This window comes from Kockovaella imperatae, assembly GCF_002102565.1.
Source record: "Kockovaella imperatae strain NRRL Y-17943 chromosome Unknown BD324scaffold_14, whole genome shotgun sequence".
Classification (NCBI taxonomy): Eukaryota; Fungi; Basidiomycota; class Tremellomycetes; order Tremellales; family Cuniculitremaceae; genus Kockovaella; species Kockovaella imperatae.
This window is the reverse complement of record NW_019028954.1, coordinates 494,333-508,474: the sequence shown is the minus strand read 5'-3', so window position 1 is coordinate 508,474 and position 14,142 is coordinate 494,333. Positions and strand designations below refer to the sequence as shown.

Below are 14,142 nucleotides of genomic sequence, written 5' to 3'. Positions count from 1 at the left end.
AGCCAAGGTCAAATCTCCCAAAGCTTACGTAAAGTGCTTCGGACCCGTCCGGGGCGTCGCGTTTGAACATTGACCACATTACACCGTCATGAACAGTGAGCAGCTCACGAGGGATGGCATCGCAGCGGCCATATACTATGGTCACACTGATGGAGATGATCTACCGATCGTTATATTGTCCCTCACAGAAGTCGTTCGACTGGAACGGACATGTCTCCATCCAAAAGAGCTCTTTGACGCTTTGTTTCAACGATGGGAGAGCATCTACAGAGAGGCAGGAGTCGACGAGCGTGGCTACAATCTGATCATTCTGTCATCTCTGAGAGAGGTAGAAGGCGCTGGACTCTGGACGCCTCGCTTTGCTCGTTGGATGTGGAAGTTGAGAGCAATACCTTACGAGTCAGTCCAGGGTTCTGCCAGCCTCTGACCTGTACAGACACCGCAAGAATGTCAAACAGATTGTGAGATTAGATGCGATCTCGCTGACTTCCCAGTACATTGTATACGCCTCTTGGTTCACTAAACGTGAGCTCATACTTTCTGTCTACGGCTGACATCAGTTTTCATGCCCTTGTTCCTCCCTCTCGTGTCTCCCAAAGCATATGCCAAGATTCAGTACGCCAGCTCGCTTTCGTCCCTGAGCCACACCAACAACGTCTCTTTGGCCAGCCTTCAGCTCACCATCCCTCTCCTAGAGGATGAATCGGCGGCCTTGCAGGGGTCCGACACCAGGCATACTCCAACCGGCCCATCTTCGAACGATTCCTCGAGTCGTCTGCTAGACAACCGTGCACTGTACGACCTTGTTCCTCCAGAGCCACAGCCGTTAGCTAGAATTTTAGTGGATTTGCGAGATACGATCCTGTCACCACCATGCACGCTCACCGAAGGCCTCTTCAGACGATCAACAAACGTGAGAGCGGTCACAGTCTCAAGCTGATACTCAGTCCCCGCTATCATCAGGTCTGTTATCTCTTTCATTGCTGCCGAGTCACTCCCAATCCATCATTCCCTGGAGAACGATAGCCGCGAATGATCCGCTCCTGCCCCCAAAGATTCTGCATGGCCTGCTGTCCTCCTTTTCATCCCCTATCATCTCAGAGCAGCTCTACCCGGTTATCCGGAAGTGTGATACTCCAAAAGAGTGAGCACCGGGTGAAATCTCCTTGACCATTCGCAGCATCGAAACCTATCTCTCTCCTATCCTGACTGCCTCCGAAAACCGCATTCTGACGTACCTCGCGGACCTCATCTCCCACCTGGCCAGGCACGAAGAGACCACCAGGATGACTGTCAAAGCACTTGCCATATGCCTCGCTCCTGCTCTACTCCATGGCTCTGATCCGATGATTGACGCCACGATGTGTCTCGTTCCGGGTCAAAGTCTACCTCCGGCGATGACGCAAGATCGTGATCTAGGCCAAGGCGCCGGAACTGTGGTGGGCATGTTGATGTTGTGGGCAGAGTGGAGCGCGAGTAATAGACCTTAGAGGACCCAGATCTGTGTGAGCCGTACCGTCTCCTCACTACTGCATGCATCTGCGCCTACATACGCCCCCTGACTAGCTTCTTGTCTTCCGGATTTTGGCTCAAACCAGGGGGCAGGACCTGGTTCCTGCGCTCTCTGAGCTTGAGTTGATCCAACCTCTCCAACTTCAGCTTCGCCTTCTCTACTTTGCGTCGGATCTTTCGCTCTTTCCGCTTCGACTTTTCCGTGTCCAACCAACCCTCGTTGACGTAATCCCACAGTTTTCCCTTACGGATCTGTTTCGACGCATCCCTCATGTCGGCCTCTCGGATTCGCTTGTACTCGAGCTCTGCGGCTTCTCGCACCTCCTTCAAGGTTCTTGGTGTGATCGGCACGCCAGACAATAACGCCTCCGGGCTATTCAGGACCGCTCGCAAATTCCTGTCTCTCCCTCCTGCCTCCCATGCGTCAACAGCTCTCTGAATGTAGTCTTCCTTTTCTTGGGCGAATATAGAGAGCCTATGCTTGAAGGCGAGTCGCTTCTTGCTGGACGAGAATCTCGGGCTGAGTTCTTCGCCAAGGTACAGAGGCATGAGCAAGTCGACAAGTCTGTTCTCCGCAGCGTGTCCTTCTGCATCCTCCCCATAAGCATAACGGATATCCTCACTTGGCTCTTGGTTTGTCAAGTACGTATCGGATACCCATTGACGATCCTTGGACAGCGGAGGCGGCGCACGCATGTGTATGGGGAGGATCTGGCTGATGACGGCGTTACCTTCAAACAGATCGGCACCCGCTTTGACATCCAAAGTAACGGCCTCTGCGACGTCTCCAGCAACCTCAGTAGGGCCCGGGGCAACGTCTAAATCTTAGCCTTGTCCCACGACTACTAAGACTCACAAGAGACGGGTTCCTGAGGCCATGGGATGGCTTGAATCCGACGGACGCGTGACACTGGATCTCGATAGATGCCGTACCGGTTCCAAGTCCAGGCACCAAGCTCAGTATCCCTCTTGGGAGCTGAGCATTGGATACGTTTCGCCCAGATATGTTTGCTAATGGGTGAGTCGAGATCATCTTCACCACTCACGAAGGGTCCTCCGTATTCTCCTGGATCAACAATCCGACTTTAGAATACGGCACATAGTCTGGTTTGGTCTGCTGTCTCAACTCCTCGTCCCGTCTCACGACCCATTCAAGTTTTTCACGGTCGTCCATGTTCGGCCAATTGTAGGGTTTCGGTCCGAGCCTAGAAGCATCCTGTACAAGTCAGCCAAACGATAATCCATCCCACTCACCTTCGGTATGTCCAGATAGACACGATTCAGTTTATTGTCGATACTCTTGACTTCATAAATCTTGTAACCTCCCTTTGGACCGAGCTCAGGATCGACAAACATCTTCTCAGGTTCACCCGATAAGAGCCTGACCTTATCCCTTGGACCAATATTCCATTGTCTGACCCGATCGGAGGGGTCGACAAAGGCGGCCTCACGACCGTTCAGCCTCAAGGTTTCTCTCCTGAGTAAGAGTTTCAGTACCAGGTCATTTTCGGCCAACTCACTGCGCCCTTGCCATACGTTCATATTTCTTTCCTCCTATCGCACGACCTCGACGAAATGTCTCTCGAGCATAGCTTACTCCATCGTGAGCAAAGTTGGGTTGGCTTCTGGTCCACTTCGGATCGTGTCGTAACGAAAGAGGGATGGAAAGAAAAGGAACGATCGGGCCTGCAAAGGGGCTCAGCGATGGTCAAAAGGCCATGAAGATCATGAAGACCAAACTCACGGTTTACTGTTGTCCTAGGGAATTGAAAGATGGGTTTCAGGCGCTCAGTCCTGGCCACGGTAGTAGACATGCTGGACAGGCTGAGATGTCACACTGATGCACTCGACAATATTTCACAGTAACCTTTGGTTTTCGAAAAGTCGGATGGCTCACCACGTGGTCACCTGGAATGGTGCCCCGCGCGGCGCAGAGCGAGACGCTAAGTACGAGTTCATCGCGACATCCAAGGTGGATGGATACCCTGGGCTCACACTGCCGCTGATAAAGAAGCTACCAAGGCTTCGAATCAGCTGCCGACCCCCCCAGAATGAGTCTCTATGCCAGGACAAACACAGTCGGCCACTTTGACATTGCTTCTGTCCTTCGATCCACTGAGCGGGTCTCGGTAACGCTGCCATGTCGGGTCAGGACCGATGGGTCAGAATACCACAAGGCAGAGGCGGCGACCGTAGTCAGTAGTTCTGCCGGGATCAAGGAGGCTGCGTGAGTGCTATCGCCAACTTGTCCCTCGCGTTGCTGATGCCGTCCTGCTCTTCCCTGTTCACATAGCCTGATGGTCATCGTCCCCGGTACTGACAGCTTTGAGACGAGACTCCTACACTTATTACCTATCACGTCGAGTCTCAAGCACAGTCTGAATCAGACTCCACCCTCGCCTTCGACCTCCTTCTTTCACCAGAGCTCGAGACCGCGTGAGCTCAAACTCCCGGTGGTATATCAGCTGATCCCTATCTCAAGACATCACTTTGTCCCTCTCCAACGAGTCGAGCAAGTTCGACCTCAGGATATCTGCGTCCCAGACAGTCCGTGTGCAGACCCTCATCACGGACATTCGTGCTCTTATCGATGCATCTCGTAGGTCGACAAGGAACTCTTCCTTTGTCCCAGTCTCACTCAGAATCAGGACAGCAACGTGCCCCACACAGCTTTACGCACTCATGGGCACGGCTCTATCCCGTCATCCCGCCAAGCTTAGAGAATGATTCAGACGATGAGAGCGGGTCATTAACGAGTCGGAGCGCTACAGGGGAAAGCTCAGAAACGAGTCTAGCAAGCCCTCCCAGTGGTGAGCTTAAATATTCTTTCACCAAGCTGACAGAGCGTCCAGGCGCGTCCAATTCCGTGGTGACGCCGCTCACCTCATTGACACTGGAACCGAAGAACGCTTCAACGGAAGAACAGTACCCAAATCCATTTGCTGCAGGTTTCTCGCGCATCGGATTCCTGAGAAAGCGACTGTTTGCCAGTCTAGGCGAGTGGTCATCGCGAACCCCAGTCAAGTGAGTCTCGGTTTTGATCCGAGCTTACACTTACAGGATCCGAATCACAACCTACAACGTCAACGATAAGCTACCACCTCCGGGCACAAAGGAACTCGGCACTCTTGTGGGTTCAGGCGTGGAAGATGTTCTTGTCTTTGGCTTCCAAGAAGTTGGTACGTGTATGCCACAGAGGTCCGCGCTGACGACAATAGACCTCCGAAGTCAAGCGCTACTCATCTCACAAGGCAATGTCCGAGCCGACGAGTGGGAGTCTGCTATATTGGCCGGTCTAGACTCGAAAGCGGAGGGTTACGAAAGAGTGCGTAGCCCATACGCTCTTACGCTGATCTTCATCCAGATTGCCATGACCCAATACGTTGGTGTGATGACACTTGTCTTTGTTCGTAAAACTCTACGGCCGCATGTAACCCATGTCCAAACTTCTGAGAGAGGTATCGGCCTTCTTGGATTTGGTGGCAACAAAGCTGGAGTCTGCGTGCGACTCAAGATTTACGATACGACTGTGGCGATTGTCAACTCGCGTACGTGTGGTGTCACGATACCACAGATTGACACAAGCAGATCTCGCTGCTTTTGCTACGGCATTGGAGCGGCGACGGGCCGATTTCCAAGTCTTATTGAAAGGCCTGCCTTTTCCCGTCTCAGTCGGCGAGGAAATCGTACCGGCCTTTGAAGAGTTCTGGTCCGAAGCCAAAGATCGACCCCTGGGTGTGGAAGACTCTCACGTGCTGGTGAGCATGATGCCGAGCTTTGCTGACCCTAGTTCTGGTGCGGAGATTTGAATTACCGCATAGATATGGAAGACGATATTTTGAGGGCCTGGGTCGGTGAGGGCAAAAGGGACTCTATCTTGGAGAAAGACCAGGTAGGTCGTGCACAGAAGACGTCACTGACTCACTCAGCTCAGGGCAGATATCGCATCTGGCAAATCTTTCGCGGGCTTTCGAGAACATCCGATAAACTTCGCTCCGTATGTGGAAGATAGTCTAGAGCTGACATCTAGATCGTTCAAATACGTTCACGGCAGCACGACGCTGGACACTCGAAGATCACCAGCATACACGGACCGTATTCTATGGTCCACTCCGCGATCTGAGTATTCAGACACGACGTCCGTGGCATGTTCCTCATACGACTTACATTCGATCCTTTGGTCCGATCACCGCCCGGTCTCTGCGAGCTTTGACGTGAACGTTCGGGTTGTCGACGAAGAGCGACGAAGAGAGATGTATCTTGGGGTGGAACGAGAGTTGGAAAAGCTGGAAGAGGTGTACAGGCCAGCCATTGAGGTCGACGAAACGAGTCTCGATTTTGGAGATGTCAGGTAGGTCAAGGTCGTGCGCTGGAGTTGAAAATTTGCAGAGTCCTTCGACGCATACCTCGCGAAATCAAGTTGACGAATACGGGACGAGTTCCCGCTACCTTCAACTTCAAGCCACCAAGTCCAGATAAGCCAATATGTGAGTAGCCGATGCTGCCGAGAGCTCATCATACAGGCAAAGCGTGGTTCTGGCCATTCCCCAACCATGGCACGGTAAAGCCAGGAGAATCGGTCACCCTGACTATCACTGCCATGGTGGACGACCAGCATGCCGCCGGACTCTCCCTCGGTAACGCAGAGCTCAACGGTGAGTTTTGCTCATGACTCGAAGCTCACGCCCAACAGACGTATTAGTGCTGCGTGTAGCCGATGGTAAAGACACAGTGAGTGATTGTCCGCTCCATGGCTCATCCCGTCCGCTAGTTTATCACCCTCCAAGCAAACTTCTGCCCCACTATCCTCTCGTTGCCCCTATCAATCCTGCATCTCTTGTCAGAACCAATACAAAAACTGGACGTAGCCCAAAGGAAGCTTTTGGCGAATCCACCGGTGGATGCCTATCAGGAAAGGCCCAGAGGTGTCAAACCTGTCAAGGAGATTTGGAGACTACTGGAGCATCTCATGGCCAACGGCTCAGGTCGACTGTGGTCCGGATCATCAGATGAGCCAGGCTTTCTCATCACGCTTGATAAGCTGGACTCGGGAGAAGATCTCCCAAAAGACCAAGGGCAGTCGAAGGGATGCTCGGCGCGAAACTCTGCTGCCTGCCTCTTGCTTCTGCTTTCGTCTCTGCCAACTGCGTTGATCCCTCCGATCCGACTCAGAGAATGTGAATCGGCGCGGACTCGAGATGAAGCGTTCGCTTCGTTGGAAGGTGTGCCACAAGTCAACACCAATGTGAGTGGCCCCGTCATCAGATGGCTGATAGTGGCAGATCTTGATCGGAGTAATGAGCGTCGTCAAGCTCTGCATCGAGCGGGCTTCGGCGCAGGCTTCAAATAGTAGCGAGGAGAAGAGCACTGGGACCTTCAGCTCGGAAGTGTCGGCGGACGATTACCAGTCGTTGAACCATGATACAGGCTCTCCTGACTCACCTGCTCCAACACACGTTCTTGGATCGCCTATGTCTGAGCTCCCAACACCTCCACTTGATGACACTATTCCAAGCTTTACAATCACCCGGTCGACGCCAAAGAAGCCTGCGGCTCCTGAGTTGACAGAAATGCCACTCGACCCCGAAACACTCGGTGAGACGACTGCATCGAATTCAGCTGATGAGTATTAGACGACATTGTCGACGCTCTGCTACCTGCGGTTTTTGGACGTGTCGCGTTTGTTAACCAAGTAGATAATAGGAGAAGGTTCATTAAGCTCTTGCTGGAAGGCTAGAAAGGGCTCTCATTCAACTGCATCGTATCTATAGCTAGCATTGCATCTAGAATCGTGCTCAGCTGCGAAGTGGCGTGGCATAGCCACCGCCACATTCCATCTGACACCCGGCTACCCGATCCAACAGGGGTTGAAATCACCCGTAGTCCCGTTGCAACCACCTTTACCCCTTTCAATCAAAGGTATCCCTCTTCGTCTTGACATTCGACTACATCTTGCACGATCCACTGCTACAGCTCAAGTCCCTCTACTTGACTACATGGAGCCCTCCAGACTCCAACTCATGACCCGCTCATAATGTGAGGCGCCAAGACGCGTGTAGCGCGATCGAGGGTTGACTGACTTCGTCCTCAGGCCATTGCCAGTCGAACGTTCCCAAGGCTCTGTGAGTAGGCTGTAAGGGGATCAGAAGAGCTGGGATATCTCTCGTCACGCTATCCTGCACCCGATATTGCCATCTGCCCAGCTGACCTTCGCCACCAGGTCTCCGCTTTGGTCGCTAGATTTCAGACCGCCGCGAACAGAGATGCTGAACAAGGTCGTCGAATGTCTCTCCCGCCTCCTTCTAGCTCCAGACGAAACAGCTCATTGGGTGTCTCCCCGAACAATACTGGTGGTCGCGATACGACGGTAACCCATTCACAAGTTACCAGTGAACCCACTGTCCCAGCTCCGGGTCACGTCAACGAACCGGTCGCCGATCTCGTCGAGAAAGAAGTCAAGGAGACTCAAGGAAAGGACACTGTGGAGCCCATCGTCGAGGATACGGAGGCGGAAAATGGTCAATCTGATCAGGTACTCGAAGACACGCCTGTCCGAGGGGACAAGACCTCGAGTCCAGCACCCGTAGAAAATCACACCGGTAACGACGCGACGAGCTCTTCTTCTATCAGTCCGGTCAAAGTCACTGACAAGGCGGAACACGAGTCCAAGGAGGAGGTTGAGGATATCTCAGCCGAGCCTATCGAAGCGAAAGAGCCTGCAGCGCAAAAGACCCCTTCCAAATCCCGTCTGTCTTCTCAACCATCACCTCTCAAGGTCGCGGAAACTCCCACGCCTTTGAAGAAGGGCACGAAACTCGTTCCAAAGGTGGCCGGAACACCGAATAAACACAAACAATCTATCTCAGCTGCAGCCAAGGTCGCCAAAGATTCCACGCCAGCTTCGTCCAAAACCAAGCCTAGCCAGCCCTCATCCCCTACCACGACTACTTCCCTTCGGAAATCTGTCCGCTCCGCCAAGACGGATCCGGCGCCGCTCACCCCTACTAAGTCTGAATCGTCGAAGCCATCCAAGGCAGGTGCTACGCTTCATCAGTCTGCCACTACCCCGGTCAACAATGCTACATCTAGCGCGTCGATCACGATTCTACCTCGCTCAACCAAAAAGGCGTTAGCGCGTCCATCCACATCTCAAGGCGCTCTCAGTACGCCCAAGGCTAAGACTGCTACATCTGATGCCATACCACCAATGCCGGCTGAATCCAAATCCCCGGAAGACAGTCTCACACCACTTCGACCTCAGCTGACGGGGCACACCGCGTCTTCCTTGGCGAAAACCCGAACACCTGTGGCCCAGAAGACGATGAGAGCACAGACCAGCATGTCTCTAGGTCGGGCCTCTGGGTCTAGGGCTCGACCGAGGCCTTCCAGTCCAACCCCTGCCGGTGGAGAACGGTCTGGTCATGGAAAAATGTCGTCGTCAAGCTCTACGTCGAGACTCATGCAGGGCACAGCTGCTTCTAGAGCTCGTGCTGCCGACTCGCCTTCGCTCAAAGCAAAGACATGGAGCCGGTCTGGGACAGTCAAGGATCTGAAAAAGGCATCAGAGACCGGTACGCTTGGCAGAGCAAAGACTTCCCAGCAGAAGGACGAATCGACCGGTACAGCAATCGTTCATAGCAAAACGACCGTCACTGGGAGACCGGAGACATCACGATTGACATCTAACGAAGAAAAAACCAATCTGGCGACGAGGGGGAACGGACAAGGTGTGAGCAAACATGCATCTTCTATTCTTGGTTGACCAGTCATCCTTCAGACGGATCGCAAGAGCCGGCAATCGCAACATCGATATCAAAAGAACCTGAATCCAAGCATTACGACCATGACGCCCCAGCAGACGAGACAACTAGAAGCGCAAAAGTATCGCCAGCATCAGGCCCGTCGACAGAAGATTCACGCGAAGCTTCAGGAGGAGCTGAACGGGGAGGAGAGCAGCTCGATGACCAAGCCCAAGGGAAAGAAGTCGGGAAGATGGAGCAAGCAGGCGAGGCGGACGTGGAAGCGATTAGTTAGGGGATTAATGAGCGTGTGAGAGCTACGGCGGGAGGACAAAATCCGCAGAGCGGGTAGAGTGATGAGAATATCCGATATATGAGCTAGTCTCTGCTGCATTTCATGTATATACTTGTGCTGTACATCACATCGTCGGCACTGCCGACATCGGATGATTCCCAAATATTGGTCCGGTCCGAGCTATCCGGCTGACCTCATTTATGAGTTGATACCAGTCTATAGGTTGTAGTCAACCGAGTTGGGGTCTGGCCAAGATGACTCTGACAGCCGCTGTCCGGGGCATCTCCACACGGACCTTGTCTTCGTTCCTGGTCCCATTAGCTCACCGAGGGTCTCGTTGTTCGCCTCTCCCGCGTTACCTGTCCCAGACGCCGATCACCTGTGCCTCTGCTAAGGGTCCCCATCCCGAGCGTCATGGAAAGAAGGCCAAACTGACGGAAGGCGTTGCGGAGCACGCCAAAGAAGACCCTAGTAAAGTGACTGGCGTTCCTCAAGAACCATCGACCGGGCCTCCGCCTCGTAAGTCTGACTGATGTAGTCGTAGCTGATTGCCGGGATAAGCTCCCCTCGCAGGTAGATCTACGCCTGATCTGTTCAATCTCTCTGGTCGAACAGTCATCGTGACTGGAGGAGCTCGAGGTCTAGGCTTGACCGTCGCTCAAGCTCTCCTGGAATGTGATGCCAACGTGGCGGCCGTTGACTTGTTACCTGAGCCCTCTGAACAAGAATGGCCCGCAGCTCGAGAGATCGCAGAGGCCAAAGGTCTCAAGCTGACTTATGACCAATTGGACATCACCAATCAGGAACAAGTCAAGTCAACGTTCCATCGCTTGTTCTCATCCGCATCATCCTCTGCACCCGTACGAGGTCTATTCCACGCTGCAGGCATACAACTCTTGATGCCCGCTCTGAATTACACCGCCGATCAAGTCCGCAAGATCATCGATGTCAATACGACAGGTTCTTTCCTCGTCTCTCAAGCGTTTGCTAGAGAATTTATCGAACGTAACAAGCACCTCGCAGTCGGCGCCGCCGAGGTCCTCGACGGGCCCGGATCACACGCCGACGGTATGAACCGATTAGCCGGGGATCAAGGCGCTTCAATCGTCTTGACGGCTAGCATGTCGGGCCACGTCGCAAACTATGGTTTGGAATGTGCTGCTTACAACGCTTCAAAAGCTGCTGTGCACACCATGGCAAAATGCTTTGCGATGGAGTGGAGTAAGAAAGGGATCAGGATCAACGTGAGTTCCCGCGGCCTGAGAAGCTTCCGCTGACGTTACAGACGTTATCACCGGGTTACGTGAGTCTGAGAGCATTCCAGGCCCCCTCTCCTGCTGACGCCCAAAATCAGATACGTACGGCAATGACCGCAGCGTTGCTCGAGCAACGACCAGACTTTAACGAAACGTGGCTCAAGGGAAGTCTGTTAGGCAGATTATCGACCCAGGATGAATTCAGAGGTGGGCATGTCTCGCAGGTCTGGAGAACACTCCACTCACACACGGTCAGGTCCTGCCATCTATCTGCTGTCAGATGCCAGCTCCTTCATGACGGGTGCGGATCTACTGGTCGACGGAGGACACACTGCCACATAGCCGCGGGATTGGATGCACACCAAACATTTCCTCCAGCCAATATCATAATGACCCACTTGCGGTCACCTCCATGAGCTCTGCAGCGTCAGACCTGCGAAAGTATCAGTTGCCGAACATTCTCATGTCCCACCATTAGTCTCCTCTTGCTCCTCCCTACGCCTCCTCTTTCGCCTGAGAAACCACAAAATGCCAACCGTCGCGATGACCACCACTGCCACCACAATAATCGTGACAGAGACTGCTATTGCCGTCGTACTGACCAGACAGTCAACCGAGGGTCGTTCAGAGAATGGCACTCACCGATTGCTCGTCTTGCCAGAATCTTGATTATCACTGCCTGAAGAGACTGAGCTTGAGGGCTGTCCAGTGGTCGTCGGGACGACCGGAGTTCCGGACGTTTGAGGTTGATTTGACGTTGGACCTCCGACGCCATTCAGTCGTCGTGAAGAGCTTGGATACAGCGAGAATCCGCTGAGAGCGCTGGGAGAGGTAGAAGATGAGGCGGAGGTCGAAGTTGAGGGTGTGGAGTCGAACGATGTAGAAGAGGATGGCGGCGCGTCAGTGCTGGAAGACTGTTGAGTCGAGGTAGAAGTGGCGATAGATGAGGATGTGATAGGCGTTGTGGACGTGGTCGGACCCGGAACATTGGCAGTACTCGAGGCGTCCATCCTGTCAGACAGAAAATTCAATGCTGATACTCGGCCATGCTGTTGATGAACCCCAACCATGGCCACTCACAAGGTCCCCGTGAAGACCGCGTAGTCCACATCAAACCATATATACGCAGGATACTGCTCCGTATTCCTCGCGTTCTCATTACTCAACCTGATCGTATGATCGCCTTCTGCAAGCCCAGATGTCGCAAAGAGGACTTGCTGAAAAGTATCCGACGACGCGTAACCAGAGTAGAATTGGGCGTCTTGACCGTCTACAGATATACCGTAGATTCCCTGACAGACTCAGCATCTGTCCTTCTATATTGACGTTGACTGCCCCGCAGGATTATCCTACTCACATGACTGAGGTAAGACGTCAGCGTCGCAATCATCTCGACATGAACGAAGGGTAACTCAATTTGGCCGTCTTGCCCCGTATACCGCAATATCGGTTCCATGCCAAGCGATGATACAGTACTCTCCCTGGCTAAAGCGTCAGAAAGCCTGATGGCCTCAGTGGACCCTCTCACGTTCCCTGTCGACCCATGACTGGGGGGCATATCAGCAGTGAGACCATGAGGCAGTCCCTCTAAAGCTTACAAGGTCTAAAGCGTCGGATTAGCCTAGGAGTACCCACATGAAGGAGACTCACCGCATCATAATACAGATCAGACTTCGTATCGTCTGTAATGATTCGCTCAGCTCCCGACAGGCTTCCAACCCACTCGTATCTCCCGGCTTCACATTCGCCCTGGAAAACTTTCAGCCCAACATCGATCAATCGGAAACCTCCACGACCTACCACGATGCCCCGTACCATGCCAACTTTGGGTCCTGATCATCTATGGTTGTCGTCATCATGGTAAATATTGACAGATCTGTCTCCGGTGAAGGCGAATGAAAGGTGGCCACCGCAGCCAAGTTCGACTGCGGGGTTCACGCGATCGGACGTTTGAAGTGCTAGCCTTGTCCCCTCTCTCCGCGGAGGAATGGATAAAAGAGTGTGGCGTCGCTCCAGTGACCAGCCTGAACAGACGCAGAGATAGAATCAGATGGGCTTAATAGCAAAAATGAGCAGAAGGATCGAGCGGGTTCTTTCCCTCGATAGCGCAGCCCCTTTCAAATGGTCTGGCCTGAAGGGGCACATAAAAACCAAGCACCCATTTGCGGTATCCCTGCGAGTATCCCTCAGTCGTGATGGCATGTAGCACCAGTCTCCGCTCCTTTGAAGGAGATTGACCTGGTGGACAATCCTTCGAACAGGCGAAATCAAAGGAGAGGTGACCGTCCTTCCGATGGAAATGGACAAAGGGTTGAAGAAGAGAGGCCGGGACTTGGTGTGTTAGCTTCGAGTCAGCTCAGAGGGCCAACGGGGGTGGAAAGAAGGCAGAGTCAGTGGTCGAGGTAATCGAGCCGGCGACAGGTGACAGTCGAAAGCTTGAAAACATTGCAGAGAGTTCTGGATCATGCAGAATCGGAATGAGCAATTTGTCGATGATGATTCCTCAAAAATCAATGTGGGTTTTGAGAACAGCCTGCAGAGCGCCTATGGCGGGAGTCTTCGATGAATGAGTGGAATGCAATGGAAATTGTCGATACAAAATAAAATCGTTCATGATGGCATGACTTGAGGTTTCTCTAATGATCCAGCTGCTTGCTCTATCGGCGGTGAGCCCTTGTAGAGCGTGTGTCAGCTCGATCGTACCAAGTCTCAAGATATCAATCAGCTCACTGCTTTCTGTAGAGCGTCCAATTCTCCCTACGGTGATGTGATCATCAGCACTATTCCCAATCTCTCTTTGAAACCGACCTACCGCTTTCGTCTTCCTATACCTCGTAAGGACACCATGTACTGCCAATCCTCCTCCAAAGATCTATACGCATCATAAGAAGATCCCAGCGAAAGCTCTTCACGGGGACCCACCGATATGCCTATACAACTCAAAACCGCCGTTCGATGGATAATATCGGCAAATGTCAATCTGGCAACTCGATCCAATGGTATTTTGCTGGGCGGTCTCCGTTCGGAAAGAGGTTTGGGAGGGATGAAACCGGGAGGAGCGTGAGGTGGGATCTTTGGTGGTGGTGAAGGCATGATGAGCAGGAACAAAGAGCCAGCGAGCGGGCAAAGCGAGCTCGGTCCAAGTCTATGAACGCTTAATGTAAGGTGATGATTTTGGGACGATCTTCAGGCCGGTTGCGCTTCGTTGAGTTGCACGTGGCTTTGAATATTTCGATCGACACTTGCACTTGCCAATGGTACTGCATCTCGTACTTGTCTAACCTCTACATTTTGCAAAGAGGTCGACGACGATACATAGACCTGAGTCTGTGGAATCCCT

The 14,142-nt window shown here is 53.0% G+C and overlaps 7 protein-coding genes across 7 annotated transcripts; 4 read left to right on the top strand and 3 right to left on the bottom strand.

Annotated features, from left to right (window-relative positions):
• The first annotated feature begins 77 nt into the window (after positions 1-77).
• On the top strand, positions 78-1,519 carry BD324DRAFT_636404 (hypothetical protein). The gene is made up of 4 exons (XM_022016896.1): positions 78-525; positions 561-913; positions 948-1,144; positions 1,181-1,519. Exons 2-4 carry the CDS (start codon positions 566-568, stop codon positions 1,488-1,490), a joined length of 855 nt encoding a protein of 284 aa, XP_021868825.1. The 5' UTR covers positions 78-525; positions 561-565; the 3' UTR covers positions 1,491-1,519.
• Positions 1,520-1,545: 26 nt separating this feature from the next.
• On the bottom strand, positions 1,546-3,326 carry BD324DRAFT_610123 (hypothetical protein; the record flags this gene model as incomplete). Its single annotated transcript, XM_022014191.1, has 6 exons — positions 1,546-2,330; positions 2,369-2,523; positions 2,559-2,728; positions 2,767-2,989; positions 3,033-3,198; positions 3,257-3,326. The coding sequence occupies 6 exons, from the start codon at positions 3,324-3,326 to the stop codon at positions 1,546-1,548; spliced, it is 1,569 nt and encodes a 522-aa protein (XP_021868824.1).
• A 25-nt stretch (positions 3,327-3,351) lies between these two features.
• Positions 3,352-7,411, top strand: BD324DRAFT_636400 (Endonuclease/exonuclease/phosphatase). The gene is made up of 18 exons (XM_022016895.1): positions 3,352-3,739; positions 3,806-3,948; positions 3,995-4,111; positions 4,161-4,322; positions 4,365-4,536; positions 4,573-4,691; positions 4,731-4,837; positions 4,877-5,060; positions 5,101-5,270; positions 5,303-5,404; positions 5,442-5,509; positions 5,543-5,863; positions 5,902-5,999; positions 6,036-6,167; positions 6,206-6,243; positions 6,284-6,757; positions 6,795-7,107; positions 7,146-7,411. The coding sequence occupies exons 1-18, from the start codon at positions 3,564-3,566 to the stop codon at positions 7,247-7,249; spliced, it is 3,000 nt and encodes a 999-aa protein (XP_021868823.1). The 5' UTR covers positions 3,352-3,563; the 3' UTR covers positions 7,250-7,411.
• On the top strand, positions 7,397-9,666 carry BD324DRAFT_636396 (hypothetical protein; the record flags this gene model as incomplete). The annotated part of the gene is made up of 3 exons (XM_022016894.1): positions 7,397-7,548; positions 7,604-9,239; positions 9,290-9,666. Coding segments are annotated over exons 2-3 (1,697 nt in total), but the record flags the coding sequence as incomplete, so codon positions are not given.
• Positions 9,667-9,695: 29 nt separating this feature from the next.
• BD324DRAFT_683497 (hypothetical protein) lies at positions 9,696-11,182 on the top strand. The gene is made up of 5 exons (XM_022019188.1): positions 9,696-10,065; positions 10,108-10,790; positions 10,832-10,849; positions 10,901-11,009; positions 11,059-11,182. The coding sequence occupies exons 1-5, from the start codon at positions 9,801-9,803 to the stop codon at positions 11,142-11,144; spliced, it is 1,161 nt and encodes a 386-aa protein (XP_021868821.1). The 5' UTR covers positions 9,696-9,800; the 3' UTR covers positions 11,145-11,182.
• Positions 11,183-12,734, bottom strand: BD324DRAFT_636388 (hypothetical protein). Its single transcript, XM_022016893.1, has 8 exons — positions 12,603-12,734; positions 12,453-12,513; positions 12,331-12,387; positions 12,242-12,283; positions 11,883-12,094; positions 11,445-11,813; positions 11,264-11,399; positions 11,183-11,235 (listed from the first exon to the last, which is right to left on the bottom strand). The coding sequence occupies exons 1-7, from the start codon at positions 12,659-12,661 to the stop codon at positions 11,264-11,266; spliced, it is 936 nt and encodes a 311-aa protein (XP_021868820.1). The 5' UTR covers positions 12,662-12,734; the 3' UTR covers positions 11,183-11,235.
• Positions 12,735-13,272: 538 nt separating this feature from the next.
• Positions 13,273-13,967, bottom strand: BD324DRAFT_636384 (hypothetical protein). The gene is made up of 3 exons (XM_022016892.1): positions 13,725-13,967; positions 13,615-13,674; positions 13,273-13,559 (listed from the first exon to the last, which is right to left on the bottom strand). The coding sequence occupies exons 1-3, from the start codon at positions 13,893-13,895 to the stop codon at positions 13,524-13,526; spliced, it is 267 nt and encodes an 88-aa protein (XP_021868819.1). The 5' UTR covers positions 13,896-13,967; the 3' UTR covers positions 13,273-13,523.
• Positions 13,968-14,142: the final 175 nt, after the last annotated feature.

What these genes read in the sequence shown, in the direction of transcription:
- BD324DRAFT_683497 (XM_022019188.1), top strand. Translation starts at nt 9,801, where the DNA reads ATGACTCTGACAGCCGCTGTCCGGGGCATCTCCACACGGACCTTGTCT. An exon ending in ATCGACCGGGCCTCCGCCTC is followed by an intron (nt 10,066 to 10,107) that starts GTAAGTCTGACT and finishes TGCCGGGATAAG; the next exon opens with CTCCCCTCGCAGGTAGATCT. An exon ending in GACCCAGGATGAATTCAGAG is followed by an intron (nt 11,010 to 11,058) that starts GTGGGCATGTCT and finishes ACACACGGTCAG; the next exon opens with GTCCTGCCATCTATCTGCTG.
- BD324DRAFT_636404 (XM_022016896.1), top strand. Translation starts at nt 566, where the DNA reads ATGCCCTTGTTCCTCCCTCTCGTGTCTCCCAAAGCATATGCCAAGATT. An exon ending in TCTTCAGACGATCAACAAAC is followed by an intron (nt 914 to 947) that starts GTGAGAGCGGTC and finishes GCTGATACTCAG; the next exon opens with TCCCCGCTATCATCAGGTCT. An exon ending in AAGTGTGATACTCCAAAAGA is followed by an intron (nt 1,145 to 1,180) that starts GTGAGCACCGGG and finishes GACCATTCGCAG; the next exon opens with CATCGAAACCTATCTCTCTC.
- BD324DRAFT_636384 (XM_022016892.1), bottom strand. Translation starts at nt 13,895, where the DNA reads ATGCCTTCACCACCACCAAAGATCCCACCTCACGCTCCTCCCGGTTTC. An exon ending in TGAGTTGTATAGGCATATCG is followed by an intron (nt 13,675 to 13,724) that starts GTGGGTCCCCGT and finishes TGATGCGTATAG; the next exon opens with ATCTTTGGAGGAGGATTGGC. An exon ending in GGTATAGGAAGACGAAAGCG is followed by an intron (nt 13,560 to 13,614) that starts GTAGGTCGGTTT and finishes ACATCACCGTAG; the next exon opens with GGAGAATTGGACGCTCTACA.
- BD324DRAFT_636400 (XM_022016895.1), top strand. Translation starts at nt 3,564, where the DNA reads ATGAGTCTCTATGCCAGGACAAACACAGTCGGCCACTTTGACATTGCT. An exon ending in TCTAGCAAGCCCTCCCAGTG is followed by an intron (nt 4,323 to 4,364) that starts GTGAGCTTAAAT and finishes CAGAGCGTCCAG; the next exon opens with GCGCGTCCAATTCCGTGGTG. An exon ending in CGGTAACGCAGAGCTCAACG is followed by an intron (nt 6,168 to 6,205) that starts GTGAGTTTTGCT and finishes CACGCCCAACAG; the next exon opens with ACGTATTAGTGCTGCGTGTA.
- BD324DRAFT_636388 (XM_022016893.1), bottom strand. Translation starts at nt 12,661, where the DNA reads ATGATGACGACAACCATAGATGATCAGGACCCAAAGTTGGCATGGTAC. An exon ending in GGCATGGAACCGATATTGCG is followed by an intron (nt 12,095 to 12,241) that starts GTATACGGGGCA and finishes TGAGTCTGTCAG; the next exon opens with GGAATCTACGGTATATCTGT. An exon ending in GCGGTCTTCACGGGGACCTT is followed by an intron (nt 11,814 to 11,882) that starts GTGAGTGGCCAT and finishes TCTGTCTGACAG; the next exon opens with GATGGACGCCTCGAGTACTG.